At 36.9% G+C, this 19184-nt stretch overlaps 2 protein-coding genes across 2 annotated transcripts; both read right to left on the bottom strand.

Annotated features, from left to right (window-relative positions):
- Positions 1-13039: 13039 nt before the first annotated feature.
- Positions 13040-14482, bottom strand: LOC145795331 (CBL-interacting serine/threonine-protein kinase 9-like). Its single transcript, XM_082879434.1, has 4 exons — positions 14314-14482; positions 14076-14156; positions 13430-13483; positions 13040-13301 (listed from the first exon to the last, which is right to left on the bottom strand). Exons 1-4 carry the CDS (start codon positions 14332-14334, stop codon positions 13077-13079), a joined length of 381 nt encoding a protein of 126 aa, XP_082735560.1. The 5' UTR covers positions 14335-14482; the 3' UTR covers positions 13040-13076.
- A 162-nt stretch (positions 14483-14644) lies between these two features.
- Positions 14645-18087, bottom strand: LOC145795327 (serine carboxypeptidase 1-like). The gene is made up of 6 exons (XM_082879426.1): positions 17936-18087; positions 16919-16956; positions 16460-16561; positions 15822-15868; positions 14905-15238; positions 14645-14718 (listed from the first exon to the last, which is right to left on the bottom strand). Exons 2-5 carry the CDS (start codon positions 16928-16930, stop codon positions 15133-15135), a joined length of 267 nt encoding a protein of 88 aa, XP_082735552.1. The 5' UTR covers positions 16931-16956; positions 17936-18087; the 3' UTR covers positions 14645-14718; positions 14905-15132.
- Positions 18088-19184: the final 1097 nt, after the last annotated feature.

Raw genomic sequence — 19184 nt, 5'->3', positions numbered from 1 at the left:
CTGTTTTTCATTCCGATCATGGTTTCTTTTTACAAAGAGTATAAGTTTTTAAGAAAATAAAACTGTCTACAACTGTACAATGTGCCAACACTACTAGCAAAAAAGAAACAAAACAAAATACAGAGAATCAGCGCCAGTTGTCTCAAGCTCTAGAGGCCCTTTTCGTCCTCTTCCTCAGCGGAGTGGACTCTGCAGAGCTGTCTCCATCCGCACTGCTATCTAAACCTGATGCTGAATTCGAACCGAAACCGAAGTCGTCGTCATCCTCTGTATTAGAACCTGGCTCAGCCTCATCTCCATTAGCAGAATCTGAGTCAACATCATCATCTCTACAGCCTCCTCGATCTCACTGGTCTCATCGTCATCGCACATGATAGGCTCACAACGTCCCCCGTGGCCACGTGCTGAAGCCTGTCTCTCTCTCCCTACTGTTGGAGAGGGCGCTGATGGTCCTGCTCCTGCTGCTGCCGGTCCTGTCGATAGAGGTGGGACCTGAAAAGGCAGTTTGAATATGTCAGCCACAGTATGTGTATCAGATGCAACTATGATATGTGGAATGAGTACATGCAGAAGTCAAATATGGTGGGTGAATACAATGTGTCAGATGTGATGTATCAGTGCAGTATGGGGAAATGTTCAGTTGAAGTGTCAGTTTCAATATGCCAGCAGAAATATGATGACCGAAATGCAAGAGAATTGAAAATTACCTGAATGCTGTGGGAGCTGAGTATCACCTCCCTCCTCAAGATCATGCCCTCGAATGAGGCCAGCATGGTAAGCCCTCAACATAGCCTACGAGTGCCTGCAAATGCAATTTGGAATGATCAGTATCTAGAAAGAATGTATGTTTGAGTATCTAAGCGAGAATGAGAAAAATGAAAATTGTAGTACATACCGGAGGTGAATCAGGTGTCCTAACGTATCGATGACTAGGCAATGAAGGCTCAATCAGAATCTGATAAGCCTCTCTAGAGTACCGCTAACCTATCAACTCAGTCGGAAGCTCTGGCCAGCCGAAACTCTGCCTAGCGGGGGGCATCCCTCTAGCCTTGCCCCTCGGTGCTCGGGCCCTACTCATCAAAGGGGCATCTGTTGCTCTCCCTGTACAAGTACGAACACCCGTCAAGGGAGGCATGAGGTGCGTCTGAATGTATGTCGTGTAGTCCCCCTCTCCGAGAAAATAGTCTGCCTCTACATCTCGCGTAAAGCCAATAATCGCTTAGGAGAAGAGACTCTCTGTGGCTCGCATGGATGGCAGAAATGGCATGGGAACCGTCTGTAGTGGCAAACCTAACGTCTGGCACAAGAAGCGCTCACCTAGGAACCAAGCTTGGCCTACTGGTCCCTCAAGCACGAGCCAATAGCGAAAAACGCCCCAAGCGTCGGTAAACTGCTATCTGACACCCTCTGGCATCGTCACCTAGGGCTGCCACGTGATCTGCAGACAGCAAATGCATAGGTTGTTAGTTGCCATCAGATATGCAAATATGAATTGGAGCTGAAAGCAGAAAGAACTGTGAGTTTTGAGTTACCTCTGCTGCCCTCACTGTATTAAAATACCGATAAAAAAATGAAAGGGTCTCTCGGGTCCTTGGCCGGCATCTCCCATCGTACTGGTGAGAGTATGGCACCCCAGAAGGCATCTCCACTTCTGGCTCTGGGGCAAGTGTTGGAAAATAGGCATAAACCTATAGCTGTAAAAAAGCAAAAGGGCAACAGTGAGTATACAACTGTTTAAACACAGATAATGCGGAAAGCAGAGTATTTGAACAATGTCCAAAGAATACAGAATATAGAGAAAATACGGAAAGCAAGGTGTGTAGTGCAGTGTATAGAAAGTACAAATGCAAAGCAGAAATTAGACTCTGTGTGCAGTGTGCGGTGTGTGCGGTGTACAGAAAGTGCAAAGCAAAAAGCACAGCAGAGAATATAAAGCAGAAAAGTAAAGCATACCTCCCAGGCTCTCCAATAGTCGTCAACTCTGTTCTTGCTTCTCCGAGATGTTGAGCTCATATAGCAGTACAGGGTAGCGAGGCCAGCGCCGCCCCAGTCGTAATGCCGGACCTGAGACAAGTCCACCAAAGCACTCAAAAGATATAGCCCGACTGTGTTCGCCTTGTTGGCGAATAAGGTAGTACCAAAGAGGAACATCAAGAAGCCTCGAGCATACTGCTCGATCTCCTCTACAGTCTCCGGTAGCTGTCCCTCTGAACTGGTCTGCAAACCAGCTGTACCAAACTGTCCCTGATCGAAAGATAGGAGGGCGTGCCCCCAGCAAATAGATCCAAGCGGCCTCCCACTCACCCATGTCAGTATCATATGGGATCGGCCGGCCTCCTACCTCGATGCCCGTGAGCATAGCAAAATCGTATGAGGTCATCGTCATGTCCCTATGTAGAGAAGTGGAAAGAGTTGGTGGTGTCCCACCATCTCTCTACTGGTGCGCCAAGTAGGGACCTGCTCGCCATGAGGCGTGACAACCCCACGTAGAATAAACCAAACCCCGCCGCATCGACGATCTGGTAGACACCGACGGGGAGGTCTATGTACCACTCCCTCGCTGATATGGTCCCATATCCTCAGGTAAAACGAGAGTCCACCTGTGTTCAGAATGAGCAGATGAAAGACAGTGCAAAAGTGCGAGCTATACAGGAAATGTAAAGTACATCGCGAAAAATATATGGAAACGGTGCGCACCTCGGAAGCGCCATGAGATAAGTGAGACTCTGGCTCTCACAACAAGAGATCATCTGGCGTACCTCGTGCGAATCCACTGAAATGACGAACTGTATCGGGCGGTAGTACATGCGCCTCGGGGTGGTATCTCTCTAGGTCGAAGGGTCAGACTCTAGGTGGTAATGGTATGTGCTCAAGATCTCCCTCCATCCCTGGAGAACCTCCGTCGTGGGGAATATCGTCTGCCATCTGCAAAGAAGGTGAGAAAGTAGGCGAAAATGAGCAAAATAGGTGAAAAATGCCAAAAGTCAACAAAAGTCAACTCTCGGAGAGAGAAAATGAGAGAAAAAGCCAAAGCTCGGGAAAAGGCGCAGAACTCAAGACAAACTCGAGGGAAACAAACCTCAAGTGGCAAAAATGGAGGAAAAAGCGCCGAAAACAAATTCCAATCCATTCAAAATGGAGGAAATCAAGAGGTTTTAGCGAATCAACTTCACGTAGGGCGTTGGAAAACATGTATAAAGCACGGGTCTAGGAGGAAAAAGTGTCTAGGAAGGAAGATGAAGCAATTTCGGCAATGTAGGTGTGAGGAAATGAGGCTTGGAGATGTGTACTTAAAGATATCTGTGCAAAAAGACCAAAATGGCCCAAATTGACACAAGTGGCCGACCGGCCACTATTTGTGGCCAACGGCCACCATTTCTATTCGACATAATTCCCTAGTGGCCAACAAGTGGCTGACATTTCTTCAAGGTGGCCGACAAGTTTTCAGTGTTCTCCCTATGTGTTTTTATGCTGTTTTGTGTCCTTGGTTCTCGAGAAGGTACAAGGAAAGTTCACTTTTCAGCTCAAAGTGTCTTTGCGAAAGTTTCGAACCATGTCTTTGATGCATGACTCATCACCAGCTAGCGTGAACGAGGTGTATCCTTTTTTTGATATATATTGTTACTCCTTCGAGAGGTAAATCGGAGGTTGCAACTAAATCGATTTTATTAGACACGCTTTTTTTACCGTTGGATAGAATGTGCATTTTATTCCATTTTTTTGCATCAAGCATGTTGTTTATCCTCGCATTGAGCATGCATTTTCGCGATTGATTATTGCGTGCATCCTATCCTATTGCATAGAATATGCATTTCTCTGTCTCTTGCATAGAACATGTTTTTGTTATTACTGCATAGAACATGCTTTGCTAATCTTGCGTAGAACGTGCACGCTTGCTATATTATGCTTGTTAAGTTTTTTTTCTTATGCAGACACAATATTGTATGTACGATTCATTCAGAGGAGTTCCAGGCGTGACCGCTCTTGCCCTTTGATTCACCTTGTTTTGGTTAGAAACATTGGGATGTGCTCCGATGTTTATACCACCCCCCGGTTCGAAGCATTTGGGACGTGTTCCGATGCTTATACCACCCTGTTTTGGTTAGAAACATTGGGACGTGCTCCGATGTTTATACCACCTCCCGGTTAGAAGCATTTGGGACGTGTTCCGATGCTTATACCACCCTGTTTTGGTTAGAAACATTGGGACATGCTTCGATGCTTATACCACCCCCCGGTTAGAAGCATTTGGGATGTGTTCCGATGCTTATACCACCCTGTTTTGGTTAGAAACATTGGGACGTGTTCCACTATTTATACCACCCCCCGGTGTTTACACCACCTCTTCTGGTTAGAAACATTCGGGTACGCCCGGTGTTTACACCACTGCTTGTTTTGATTAGAAGCATTCGGACGAGTTCCAGTGTTTACACCACTCCCTTTCTCCTCTCGCATGTGATGCGTTAGGATGCTTCGGTTAGAGACATTTGGGTGTGCCCCGGTGTTCTCGTTACCCCCTTTTTCCTTTCACGTGTGGCGCGTTAGGATATTTTCAGTTAGAAACATTCGGGTACGCCCAGTGTTTACACCATCCTCTTCCCCCCTCGCTTGCGACGCGTTAGGACGCTTTGGTTAAATGTATTCAGACGAGTTCTGATACTTATACCACTCTTTGTTTTGGTTACATATATTTTGGACGTGTTCCAATGTTTATCACTGTGCTCTTTGGTTCGGAACATTGTGGGGTGTCCCTGTGTTCGCACCATCTCTCTCCTTGTGTGTGCAACAAGTTGGAATCTTGTTTGGCACCTCGGGTGCACCTGATGGATTGTGTTATTCTTTGCCTTTCCTGCGTGATGCGTAGTTAAGCTGCAAAATTTTATTACATCCTTTCTGTATGCAATGTGGTTTGGTTCATGTTTACTTGCTTATGTATGAGTTTGCTGTAGCATTTCTTTGCATAGCACTTGCATTCAGTAGTTTCGTTACATTCTCATTGCATGATCATACGTTATGTTGTTGCATTGTGCATATCATTTGCATCTTACCCCAGAACTATGCTAGTTTGATTCCTTGCAAAGGGATACGTAGGCAGCCTGCGGGCGCAACCGTTCTTTGTTTTGTTTGGTTGTTTGTCTGAGTCTACGGCCTTGTCAAAAATGGGTTGTCTCTGGGCTTTGACATTCAGTCCCGTCATTTCATGACTTCCGAGTTCTGTCAAAGAGGGGCAATTGTAGACACCCCATTTTTGACCCACCTCAAGACTTAGACGTCATCGTTTGTGCACTCGATGATTGTGTTTGTTTGTGCTCATTTTGAGCGCCCGAAGTCCTCCGCGGAACGCCTTGTCTTTGAGCCTCTAAACCTATTTGTTTTGTGCTTGTTTTTTGGCCAAGCCTTGTTACCTCTTGCCTGGAAAGGATAGGGACCTTGTCAGCTAGTCCTAGGCCTTGTCGGCCACTAGTTGTGCTTGTCAGCCACTTGTGGTGGCCGACGGCCACTTGAGGTGGTCGGTCGGCTACTAAGAGTGGCCGACAGCCATTTGCCTCCTTTTTTAGATATTTGTTTGCTAGCTGTTGTTCACTGAAGTGCATCTCCATACACATGTATGGAGGGATGAATACAAGCTTCAATCTTGTTTTTCTATATATAGGGGGTGCTCTCCCCCCATTTGGAGGGGTTAGAAAAATTTGGATCAAATTTATCTTTCTCTCTCTCTTTTCTTGTTTTGTGCCTTAAAGCCTTGTTTCTCTACATCTTTGTACATCAAGCCTTAACCAAACACCCTCACCTTTGATCTGAGGTTCTTTGGGGTCTAGGTTGAGCTTTGGAAGGAGGTTTGAGCCTGAAATTGTGGCTGTTTTGTGTTGTGCTTCAAGAGGTATAAGACTCACCTTGTAAGCTTTGTTTTGACTACTTGTTTTACCATCTTCCTGTACTATTTTTGGCCTAGTTTTCAACTACAAAAAACTCTATTTTTTTTTTTTTTTTGGGCTTAACATGATGGTTTGAGGTCATTTTGTGTAAAGGGGTAGTCCACCATTCTTGTTGCTTAATTATGTGAGCTTTTGTGCCATGTTTCAAGGCTTTCAAATCAAACTTTTTAGCCCTTTAAACCACTAAAATTCATAGTTATTTCAGTGGCAAAAACCTTGTTTTGAAGTCCGAAATTAGAGGGGGTAGCCTCCCCTTCTTGAGTCTTGTTTGCAAGCCTAGATAGCTTAACATGTGAGCATGTTTTTCTATCATTTTGTACCTTAATCTCAGCATGTTTTTGCCACTGTTTTGACTGGTTTTCGCTCTATTTTAAGCTAGTTTGGTCCTTTGAGGCTTGTTTTGTGTGGTTGTAGTGTAAAGAGGCTTCACTAGCTTAATGTTTTAGGCTTTTAAACATGAATTGCATGAATCCCTTGCATGTTTAGGTGTCATTTTGCACTCTATTTCAACACTGAAATCTCTGCAATCTCCCTCTATTCTTCACTCTTTCATTTATTTTGAAAGGGGCTTCGAACCCCTTGTTGGCTTAAGTGTGAAATTGAGACACTTGTGCTTAATGGTTTCAATCCTCTTTTGAGGGTTTCTACTAACCAACGGCATGAGATCTCTTTCATCCTTAAGGCACTTGTGGTTTAAGCCCTCTTTCCATTAGAGGACACTCACATTTTGGACTAATCAATTAAAGAATGGATTGGTAAGTTAAAATGTGTAAACAAAGTGAACAAAGTAAAAGAGGCAAGATTAAGCATCTTCGTGTTGTATTGCATGTGTTCAGATCGGACGTTAATTCGAACACGAGAAAAATGGGATGTTTCATACCCAAAGTGATGAAACGTGCCACTTTTCTTGGTCTCCGTCACTCTTGATCATGCATGATAGGGTCGTGGTTTTGTCGTGTCTTGTTTTGCATTCATTAACTTGTGCAAGTTTGGCTCCTTAGCCATCATGCATTGAAAATGCTTGGTTGATGGTTTGAGGGCCGAGAATTACACTCATTTGAACTTGTGTAATGATAAAGAGAGTAACAATGCACACAAACCTTAAGAATACACTACTTTGCCTCTGTTTGCTCTCTGTTACAGCAAAAAAGAAAGATCGGGGCAGGGGTGGCTGACCAGCCAGAAGTAGTGGCCGACAGCCACTAGCAGTAGCCGACCGGCCAGTTATAGTAGCCGACGGCCGCCTTTGGTAGCCGACTGGCCACCAATGAATTTTTGCACAAGTGTGCTCCTGAGTTGGAGCAAAGGTATTCTGGGAGTTGGCACAATTTTCAGTGATCAAACGAGGGCAAACAAAGGCATCCGATAGCAAGGCAGTGGCATTTTCGAGTGGAACAATCGAGCATGCATGCATCGCTCGCCCTCGTGGCCATTTAATTGCTTTAGTTAGCTTAGTATAGCTAGTTAATTCAAATGTCGTACTTAATTAGTTAGAGTAACTAATTCTTCAGTTTCAATTTGTAATATTTAGCTAGCTTAGAATAGTTAGTCAATTTGTTTCAATTGTTGTAATAAATAGCTTAGAATAGTTAATTAGTTTTGGTTTGTAATAGTTAGCTTAATTAACGTAGCTAGTTAGTTAGCTTATTTATTTAGACCCTCCTTCGCAAGGGCATAATGTTGTAATAAATGTGCGTGCGTGTGTGCATGTCTCCCAACCCTACGCCTTTCTCCCTTTTATTTAATCGCTTTCGATGGTTAGATTTGGGACATTTTCAATTAGCATACCTTATGCTTATATGCTTGCATCCATTCATTTGTCTTGCATGCACCGAGGCTCTGCACATCATTCAAACTGCATTGCAATTTCAATACTTCTTTGAATACGTGTTTCAAAGCATGCTATCAAAGTATTGCAAATGTCATATTAACAGCTGAGCCTATTAATTGCATTATTGCATGCGTTGCATTAGACATCATATATAGTTAGGATCATGCATTTTTTCTAACTAGTTTCTGTTTTGGCTTGGAGTACTCAGCGAGTTTTATGCTTTAGCATACTTGCATGAGTGTGATTGCTATCTTGCCATGATTCACATGCTTGCCATGAGGCTATGTGCTTATTTGCTAAACTACATGAATGCCTGTGGTTGAAGGCTTTGTTGTTTGAATTGGAACGATTCAACGAATGCGTGTTTTAAGCCCACTTTGTTGAGTGGCAAAATCAAGTTTTAAAGCCCACTACGTTTGGTGACAAATCCGCACTTTTAAGCCCACTTGAGGGTGGCAAATTCAAACCATTTTCGAAAACAAACATGAGTTTAATTGTTCCAAGTCTTGCGACTAGTCTATACTTTCTTGTGTGCGTCACATAGTAAAGCTAGTTTAATAATCGGAACAAGAGCACATGAGATTTATAAAACCGCATATCATGATTAGTAGAGGCCGATCTTTGATCGGGCGAGTGGGGGTGCTCATTTCATGACCTTCCCCCTTCGTACCTAAGTTCTCGAGCCGAGACAACTTTGGTGATGACGGACACGTGGCCTTTGGCACGAGTCAGGGGTTTCTAAATTTCTCAAAAATAAAATATTTAGATGGCGACTCTGTAATCTGGAAAAGCAGTCCAATTCTGGCATTATTTAATTTAAAATCGATTTTTCAAAATGATTTGCCGGATTGGGCTCTTTGGTGATTATCAGTTTTCACATTGCACCTTGTGAGACTAGATTCAGAACCGTGGGAGTCTGAACTGTGAGGCCTTCTTTTCAAACCCTTTCCGAAAGGCGGGGCTAGGAAAAGACGAGCCCGCAGCTAACCGCTCGAGTGCAACTTTCACCTCTAGAGTAGTAAAACTTTCTTCCTAGAAGTTCAGGCGCTCTGCAAAAATACTGAATGATCTGTTTCTTCACTTGAGCATACAAATGACCGCTCGATCGGTCAAACAATTTCGACTGAAAGGATTAAGATCGATCCCGGTACTTAGTTAGTGAAGTGGCAAACATGAAATGATTAAGATCATAGACTCCTTTCCATAGGCACAATTCGGGTTGGATTCGCATCTAAATACTCATAGCCTCACTGAAATAAAAGATCAAATAAAATTATAACTGAAAGCAGTTCTGTCCAACGAGATTGGCCATTACAAAAACCTAACAATATATATATATATATATATATATAACATATGACATAAACTTAATGGGAAACTTTTTATCTGAACTTTTTAAAAGGAAGGTTGAGACATAGTGAATATACCCAAAACATTCTCCATAAGGAGAAGGTGTTGTTTGGCCCGTGAGGCCCATAACGGGTCCCGTTTCGATGATCCAAACCGTTCATTTGGTCGAGCACTTTGTGTATTTCATCCATAAAAAAAAATTAGGTCGATCCAATAATTATAACTTGTTCAATTTATTGCTTTTATCACTAAAAAAATGTATGATTTATTTTTAAAAATACAATTGTTGTTTATTTTTTAGTGAAAAAATAGACAAGTTACAATTATCGGATCAACCTAATTTTTTTTGTGGACAAAAAACACAAAGTGCCCGACAAAATGAACGGTTCGAATCATTGGAATGGACCCGTGGTGGGCCCCACGGGCACAAACAACGCCCTCCTATCCAAAATTTGGACTAGGGGGGATCCTTCTCCTTTATAATTAACTACATACAAAAGGAATATTCACAATGAACTTATAGAAAAGGTAATTGACACATGAAAGGGAAACAAACTTTCCTAGAATTCAAATATCACTTCAATGAACAAAAAACTCACAAACTCGTCATTGTTCAAAAACCAACTTTTCCCAATGGTTTCTTGAATGGGTATCTGCTAAACACCATGTCAGAAGTGTAATCACTATTATGTTCAATTGAGGAATGGAAGCATGTAGCCTAAAATGCAAACATTAAATCATATCTTAATTATCAAGAGATCATTGTAGCTTGTGTGTGTATGTGATCAACTATATACACATGTAATTTATATGCATGACGCAAATGTGATTGTTATAAGTTTGGAACAAGTGTAGATTGCTTGAGACCTTGTGTGGTCAAGTATTTGTTTGGTTCAATCAAGTTCAAGTCTTATTTTATGTTTTCTATGAATTTGCTTGCTAGCTGTCGTGTTGGAAGAGTTTTGCTTATGTTTAATTAAGTTTCATGGTCTATGAATCATATTTTCCTATTTTGGAATTCTAAATCAATTAGGAGAAGAGAAATCCAGCACCCTATAGATGCCCAGTTTCCAAAATTTCATGGAGATGAGTTTATAGATTCTAAGATGTGTCTAAAGCTTTTAAGTGATTCTGAAATGGAAGTAATACCTAAGAATTCTGGATGAGATTCCAAAGAATTCTCATGAAGTGTTTGATGTCTCTAGCTTTTCAATATAAACTCTACTTTTACAGCCTGAACCCTTTCTTTTATCCTTTTGGCTTGTAAAATTTAATACCTTCAGTTGCTCTTTAAAATTTCATGCAACAAAAAGATTTCAGCCCCTCACAATCAACAAAATAAACAAAAACAAACCACAACTATACAATACAATATACACGTTAACTACCATGAAAAGTATACCCAATTTAGAAAATGAAATTTGGGACGATCTTACTGATGCAGGTTTGAGATTTGGGATGATTTACCATTAGCCTCCTACTCATATTACAAGTTTAACAAGTACAAGGCATAATAGACATTTTATCAAACAAGTGGTGAGTGTCATTAAAATTCACAATTTAAACATAAAAAAGAATAACATATCTAAATTTCAATAATTAATAATATGAGTTCAAGCATTTTTTTTTATCAGCAACAAGAACCTTTAGTGAAATGGAGGTTTTTTTCAACTTGGGTTTTGCTTATCAAAACTCTTTAAAATTTCTTCAGTGAAAGAGAGACCCAAGCTGATGAGTGATAGAGAAGGCTATCTTAGAGGAGAGAGAGCCTGCCTGTACATGCAAAAACCTCTATTTTAGTGTTTTCAATGTGTGAACCCACAAAAGTCTCTCTAAAAAACTCTGTTTTGATTTCTGGATTTGTTTATTTTCATTTCTTTGTTCTTTGTTAACCTCTGTGTGTGTGTGTGTGTATAAACTAATAATAAGAGGGAGATTTAAAAAATGTATAGTTAATTCTTGCTTTCATTGAAACAAACCCTAAAATGACATTACCCTTTCTCAAATCATTGATATCTAGCCTAGTACAAACACTATCAGAAAAGGTAGAAAGAATGGCAATAGAAAGAGAAGGCAAGGGGAAAACATGGAAAAAGAAACCAATAGAGGCAACAACAACAAAGAGTGAAAAAAAATGAAGCTAATTGGGGAAAATAAAGGTACGCAAAGGACTCTTACCTCCGACGATGGTGCTTCAGTGCGACAATGGTGCTTCGAACGACCTCTGACGTATGCTACAATGAGACTCTTCGTCTCCAACAGCAAGCTTTCTTCAGAAGTTAGAGATAAAAATAAAAAAATAAAAAACTAATCAATTAGGGAAAATAGGTAAAAGAAGAGGCAACGATGTCGTTTAATTAATTAATTGAAGGGAATCCGCTATTTTTTTAACAACTATTGGTCATGGTTACTTGATTCGGGTTTGGTGGAGTGGTGGTGGCTGCATGTTGCGCCCTTCCAGGAGGTTTATTTTAACTGATTCACATGGGTTTGATCATGTTGCTTGGTGGTGGCTACAACTTGCGCCTTATCAAGTAACTTGCATTTGTTTTCCTAGCTGTCTTCTTTTCTTTCCGTTTTATGGTGTCATTGCTACTCTAGTTTTTTGCTCTATTTCCTACCTCTATGGGGCTATGTAGGGGGTTTATTTTCATTTTGCTTGGGTTGGTAAGGTGTATAGGGCTACTGGTGTAGTGTTTTTGTGTTATATTTTGTTGTATTTGTTTGGGTACAAGTGTTGTTTGGTGGCTGTCCTATTTTGCTATGGATGGCTAGTGGTTGCTTTTTATTGTTGGCTACATAGAGTTGGTTTCATAGCCTTTGTCTGTGTGTTAGTTTTGTGTTTCATTTGTTTTGTTTGTGTTGGTGGTTTGTATAGTTGTGGTATGGCTTGGAGCATGCCCCTTGTAAATTTGTAATTTTTCTGTTTTATTTTATGTCTTATTCACCAAAAAAAAAAAAGTAGAATATATATAAGGCAGTTTTCAAACAACTGCCGAAAAAAATGCCCTTTCAATTCCACTATCAATAATACACACCCTTTAAAAGCGGTTTTTTATAAACCGCCGTTTATTACAAATTATTAATGGCAATTTGTTTACCCCCCATAATTATACATTTAACGGCAGTCTTTTTATCGTCGTTTTTAAAGCCGCCGTTGAAGACCAACTTTGGTGTAGTGGTTCATTGTCACACTGTGGTACCTTAATCCCCATCTTTATATTATAAAATAAAATATTTTGAATCTGAGGTGGTCGTCCAGCATATAAAATCACATTTAGCCTCGTCAGATCTTGGTCAAGAATCAGATGTAAGTAAAAATCTGAAAGCTTTCTCAGTGACAAGCTGATGATGAAGACGAGATAAGTGATAATGGCTAGTATCACTACTACAAATACAGATAAAGATCACACTTTTTTTGTGTGATGTATGTTTTTTAATCACACTTTTTAAGTTTTATTAAAGTGTGGTCTTTGGGAGTGTGATTAAAAATGGTCATTTTTAATCACCCTTTTTAAGTGTCATTAAAAACTTTCATCATATCTTTTAAGTGTGATTAATAATATTTAGATCACACATTTTAAGTGCGATTAAAAACATTTAGATCACAACTTTTAAGTGTGATTAAAAACATTTAGATCACACTTGGTAAGTGTGATTAATAACATTTAGATCACACTTTTTAAGTGTGATTAAAAACATTTAGATCACATCTTTTAAGTGTGATTAAAAATATTTAGATCACACATTTTAAGTGTGATTAAAAACATTTAGATCACATCTTTTAAGTGTGATTAATAACTAATAAAATATGTGATAAAAAAAAATCGACATATTTGAAGAATATTCAATATTATTTTTGTACGCGCATTTGAAGAATATAATACACACTATATACTATATTTTGAATCGCAACCATATATTGAATGGAATAACGTCATATATTTCATAAATGAAGGTTAAATGTTCAAAAGTATATATAAAGAAATTAATAAAAAAAATTTAACTGTGATTACATATATTAAAAAATTAAAAACACTTGAAAAAACTAAGTTCTTGATTGCTTTCAAAGCCATGTGGTTCGGCTCGTCAAAAGGTAAGTATCCAGCCATAAGAACAAACAGAATGACCCCACAAGACCATATATCAGCTGCTGTACCATCATAACCTTTATCGGTGAGCACCTGATAGAAAGGGGGAAAAAAAAGAAAGAAAGAAAGAAAGAAGTATCACAAATGCAAGAAACTAATAAGAAAAGGAAAAAATTTTGCATCAAAGTGACCATCCATTTCCATGACATCATAATTGATACCTCAGGAGCAACATAATTTGGGGTTCCGCAGGTAGTGTGAAACAACACGTCTTCCTACAGTAAACAAGGTAGTCAGTCTTTGATTAAGCAAAGCCACAACACTAACTTATATTGATGAATGAGGGTTAGGTTTAAGGCAATCCATAACTTATGTGTCTGAATGATATTGAGATCATATAACCTCAATGTGGATTAGATCAAGTCTTAAAAAATGGTCACTGAATGTTTTCAAAGTGTCGAAATATAGATGATGCATAATACAGAATCTTATGAAGAAGTCAACTAATAAAACTAAACTGCCTCCTTGATTTGGGGAACTAATATAAAAAGAGGGAAAGGAAAGACACAAATCATAAAAAAAAAGTTCATTTCCAAATTAATAGAAACAAGAAATGAACAAGCCACTGAAGGACAGAAGAAAAACTAATGGCCACATTATTCCTGAGGAATTCCTTTCAGAGCAGGGCACTGCTCCTGGCCAGAAAGGTAGTTTCTGGACTAGGTGATTTTAGTAAACCAAATAGACTGCAAAATTGACTCAGTGCTGCAACCACTTTTAAAAATTTAAAGTTCAATTTATTAACACCCACCTGCTAAAAATCTGCTCTTAGATGAGGAAATTGTTGCAAACTCACATAATACTTACCCGCACTTGCTGGGAAAATGCACTCAATCCAAAGTCTGAAACCTTGAGAACACCAAATGAGTCTAGAAGCAGATTCTCGGGCTGCAAAAGATGCAGGGTAATGCAAATTTCAGAGTCATGGTCGAATAGATAGCCAAAGAAACCAAATTACTGTTAGATAATAAATTCTTTTTTATAGGAAAAAATTAGAATAAATACATTAATTAATCAATGAAACATGTAAGAAACTTTGTTAAACCTTTAAGTCTCTGTGGTACATGCCTCTACTGTGGCAGTAGTCTACAGCATTGATGAGCTGCTGAGAATATCTCCTAGCTTCATCCTCTTTAAGTCTTCCTAGTTTGGCCTAGTTATAAAAGGGTCAATAAGGGAATATTATCAGAAAAATACAAGACTCGGTACCCACATGATTTACATAAATGAGCCTCAATAGAGCTCATTTACCACAACAAAATGGTAAGCATGACATGAGCAATGCCTAAATTAAGATGTAATGCATTACACAACTGATTATATTATGAATGAAATTATAGGTGCTCAGAGAGTAGAAGCTCAAAAAACAATGCCTTGCTATTTTGTCAAAAAGCTCGCCCTCGCCAACATACTCGAGCACAATGTAGATCTTTGTCTTTCTTGCCATAACCTATTTTCAAGCATAGAAAAAGGATGCATTAACATGTAAAATATGAAGCACTTAGACCATCATAGTTCTAGTAGTGCGAAGAGCGTTCAATTCCTTTTAAATTCTGCTCATAAATATCAAAAAAACTCAAAAAAATGTTGCAACAAATAGACATATAGGATAGGCTACTAGTAGTTAGTTAATTACCTTGGCATAACAATTGACTCTTCTTAATCTGGCTTTCCTGTAAGATGGGCGCACATTAAGGGCAGCAGTCCAGTCCTTCATTGCTTTCTCAAATTGACTAAGTTTGGACCTGCAAGTGGCTCTGTTGCACAACAACACCGAGTTGTAGGGGTCATGGTCGAGTCCCTCTCCATATGCAACACAAGCCTCTGAGTATCTTTATCCCCTGAACAAATCGTTACCGTTGGATCAAGCCATTGCCACCGCCCATGTCCTCCTAACCACCATGTTCACTTCCTTGCTGCTTGAGTCCAGCCGTGCTGCTCTTTGAGCCGCTGCTATTGCATCATCAAATCTGTCAACATAAATACACGACTTCTGACTCATTAAATTTTTTTTTTTTATAATCAAAGGTGTTGGATAGTTGTTTTGTTATACTAACAAAACACAATTCAACAAATGAAAAACTAAAAAACAAGAGGTGACCAAACCTTTTGAATAAATTAAATCATATGAGTAACTTAAAAAACTATCAAAGGTGTTGGATAGTTGTTTTGTTATATATATCAGTAATTTTTAAAACCTAACTTGATTGGTAATTAGATCATTATGGAATTTGAATTAATTAAATCATATGACCAAACCTTCATTTTTCTTATTATTTTGAACAAATTAAACCTTACAGCCAATTTGATGAGTGATTGGTGGTATGATTTAATTTGTTTAAATTGTAAAATTATCTTTTTGCCCATTAGGTTAGACTTTAACTGTTATTGATTTGGACTGGCATCTCCAACTGGATCACATGAATTGAATTTAGAGACTTTAGAAACTAAGTAGATGAAATTATTGTTTAATAATGAAACAGAAAAAATGACGATAGTTTAGCAGATGAAAGTTCAATTAACCCAAGATGAAATAAGTGAAAACATAGTTACCTCAGAGACAATTTGAAGATAATATAGACATGCTGCATTGTTTGGATCTATATTCATATATTCACCATAGCAACTTTGTTTAGTTGACTGCAAAAGGACATATAAAGATCATATTGTATTTATAATTGTAAGATATGAAGTGAGGTTAATTATGGTAAAGAGTAAAATCATCTTTTGTGTAAAAGCACAATCCCAAGGATAAGGTATTTGGCAAAGCAATGATGAAAGCAAGGATTTTTTTTTTGTAGGGTTAATTATATTTTTGATTCCTAAAATATGAGTTTTGTGTCATTTTGATTTTTAATGTTCAAACTGTCAATTTGGTGCCTAATGAATAAAATTTCAATTTGATTTTCAACATTTAAATTGTGTCAAATGGAGAAAGAAAGAGACCTCATGCACCCATTTATTACACCGGTGGTGATTCCTATATTTTCTTTTAAATTTTATTTTAGTTCCTCTAGTTTTGCACATGATATTTTTTTCGTTTAAAATTCTAATGATATATAAGAGAGGGACCACATTACAATAAAATTAAAAGTGTAGGATTCAAATTAAAACTTCAGTTAAACTATAGGGATTAATAATATAATTTACCTCAAAACATTAAAAATAAAAGAAAAAAAATGGAATTGTACCTCATAGATTTCATCTGAAATGAGTGATACACGATGAGCATATGGGATAGCTGAATTTTGGTCATCTTGGACATCTGTCACTGGATTGCCCAACAAATATCCCTAATGATCACTCCCATTCAAAGAAAGCAAAAATGAAAAAAAAATAATAATAATAAATAAATAAATAAAATTATGAACTGAAAATTCTTATCTGTTAGGTTGTGTTTTTGTTATTTGTTTTCATTTTTTATTTTTTGAAGACAAAATAATGAAAAGTTTGAAAGTATCCATCATTTTCATTTCTGAGTGAAAAAAAATTTTAAAATTAACTTTTTGATGTTCTATTTCCTAAAAATGAATTGTTTTAAAAAAATTCCAAAAAAGTTTCATGAAGAAGGAAAACAAAAAACAAAAACACAACTAAGCAATTGGAATAAGCTGAACAATTGATTAAAGTTTTAAAACTAGATCATGTACTTGTAGGTTCATTGTTGGTTGATGCCCAAGTTCATTACCTACAAAAAATAAAGTTAGTCACCGCAAAGTTAGAAAAGTTTTACTATTTTTTCTATTCTATTTATAAACTACTAATTTCATCTATAAAATTCTGATTTCATTTCATATAATTTAATTGAAAATAGTTCAACCAAACCAATAATCATAGAAACCTAAACAACTGGGCCAAAATATAATTTTACAATTTTAACAACATAAATCACACAACCAAACTCCTATCTTTGGACTTACGCTATATTAAACAATTTACACTCCATAGCCAAACACATAGGTTGATTATATTGTTTCAGTTGCTCAAATTTTGAAATGACATTTCTGCCCATCAAATTAGGATTTAACAATTATTGATTTGGACAACTGTCTCTAATTAGACCACATCAGCTGAAATTAGAAATAGAGACTTAATAGATGAAATTAATAATTTAAGGATAAAATAAAAAACAAGGAAGATAATTTAAGAGATAAAAATAAAGTTAGTAAAAATAATAAGAAAAAAAGTTTTTGTGAACACAAGGTACTGGTTAAAATTTCCTGAACAATGATGGAACAACCAAACCAGAGTAGGAGTCACCACCAATGTACAATGGATTATCAAGAAACTTGAGATGATCAATCAGCCACTGTGTCACAATAAAATAAAATAAATGAGATGAAGAGTTTAATTAGTTTTAACTATAAGAATGCAATAATAGTGCAATTAACCTTTTTCCATCCAAACAAGAAATATAAACCAAGAGTAAATCAAAAGTGGACACAGAATTTTCACATTATGGAATACAAATTATCTCAGATTTGTGTCCCATTCTTCAACAATTCATTTGTTTGCTATTTATTTGATTTTCCCCCAAAATCATTTTAACTGAACCCATATAATGAAACACCAATACTCAAAATTTCTATAGTTTGATTGATTATTCCTGCATTTTCTTGGCACCCAAACAGAAATAACTATAATATAAAATGAGGAAATCTTCTTACCTTCATCTTGAGGCAACTTTGACTCGGAAAATCTCAATGACCATAAGCAACTCAGTCCAATAATCAAAAGCACAACAGTGTTTCTATGAAGAATAAGAAAAGAAGAGAAAAAGAGAAGAGAAAAATACCCAACAATATGGCAATGTTTCACACAGGTAATGGGATATATTATTATATAAAAATAATATATTCAAAGCTATCTGCAATCACATTAATTAAAAGGTGTGAATAAAAAATATACATATAATCACATTTAATTTAAAAATAAAATAAAAAATAAATATTATTATACTCAATCAAATTAAGTATAATTAAAATATCAATTTAATTTTTTTTATTACATTTTCAATAAAAGTAAGATATTTTTATTTGTCAAAGTGTGATGTTTAACTATTTTTGTAGTAGTGACATAATCACACTTTAATTAGAAGGTGTGATTAAAAAATATATATATAATCACACTTATTTAAAAAGTGTGATTAAAAAGAAGTAGTGTATATATAATCACACTTTAATTAGAATGTGTGATTAAAAAATATATAAATAATCACACTTTAATTAGAATGTGTGATTAAAAATATATATATATATAATCACACTTGTTTAAAAAGTGTGATTAAAAAGTAGTAGTGTATATATAATCACACTTTTAATTAGAAGGTGTGATTAAAACATATATATGTAATCACACTTAATTGAAAAGTGACATAAAAAATAAATATTATCACACTCAATCAAATTAAGTGTGATTAAAATATCAATTTAATTTTTTTTATCATACTTCCAATAAAAGTGAGATCTTTTTTTTGTCAAAGTGTGATCTTTAACTATTTTTGTAATAGTGTATGGTGATAAACAAAAATGAAAATAGGGTAAACTATAAGAAAATAATTGAAGGAGAGAGAATGATTAAAAGTATCACCCTCTCCCCTTAAAAAAACACAGAAAGAGAGAGAAAAGCTAAGGTTTGGTAGAAATAGAGAGTACTACTGTTATTGTTAATTAGCTCAATAATTAGAATGGTTCTTAACTATGGCAACACAGCCAAGAAATTAAGAGAGTTGGTGGTGATCGTAGTAAGCTCCTCAATCTTTTTATAATTTTTTAATCATTTTTTATTATTTTATATAATTTAAAAAGGTTCAATTATTATTGAACACATATTTGAACTACAATATTAGAATATTCATTTATTTTTCAAATTAATGAATATTTGTTACACAAAATTAAATTTTACTTTCATTACTTT

The sequence above is a fragment of the Camellia sinensis genome, chromosome 1 (genome assembly GCF_055761805.1).
Source record: "Camellia sinensis isolate YWXY chromosome 1, ASM5576180v1, whole genome shotgun sequence".
Taxonomy (NCBI): Eukaryota; Viridiplantae; Streptophyta; class Magnoliopsida; order Ericales; family Theaceae; genus Camellia; species Camellia sinensis.
The sequence above is the reverse complement of the archived record's forward strand: the minus strand, read 5'-3'. Positions and strand labels throughout refer to the sequence as shown.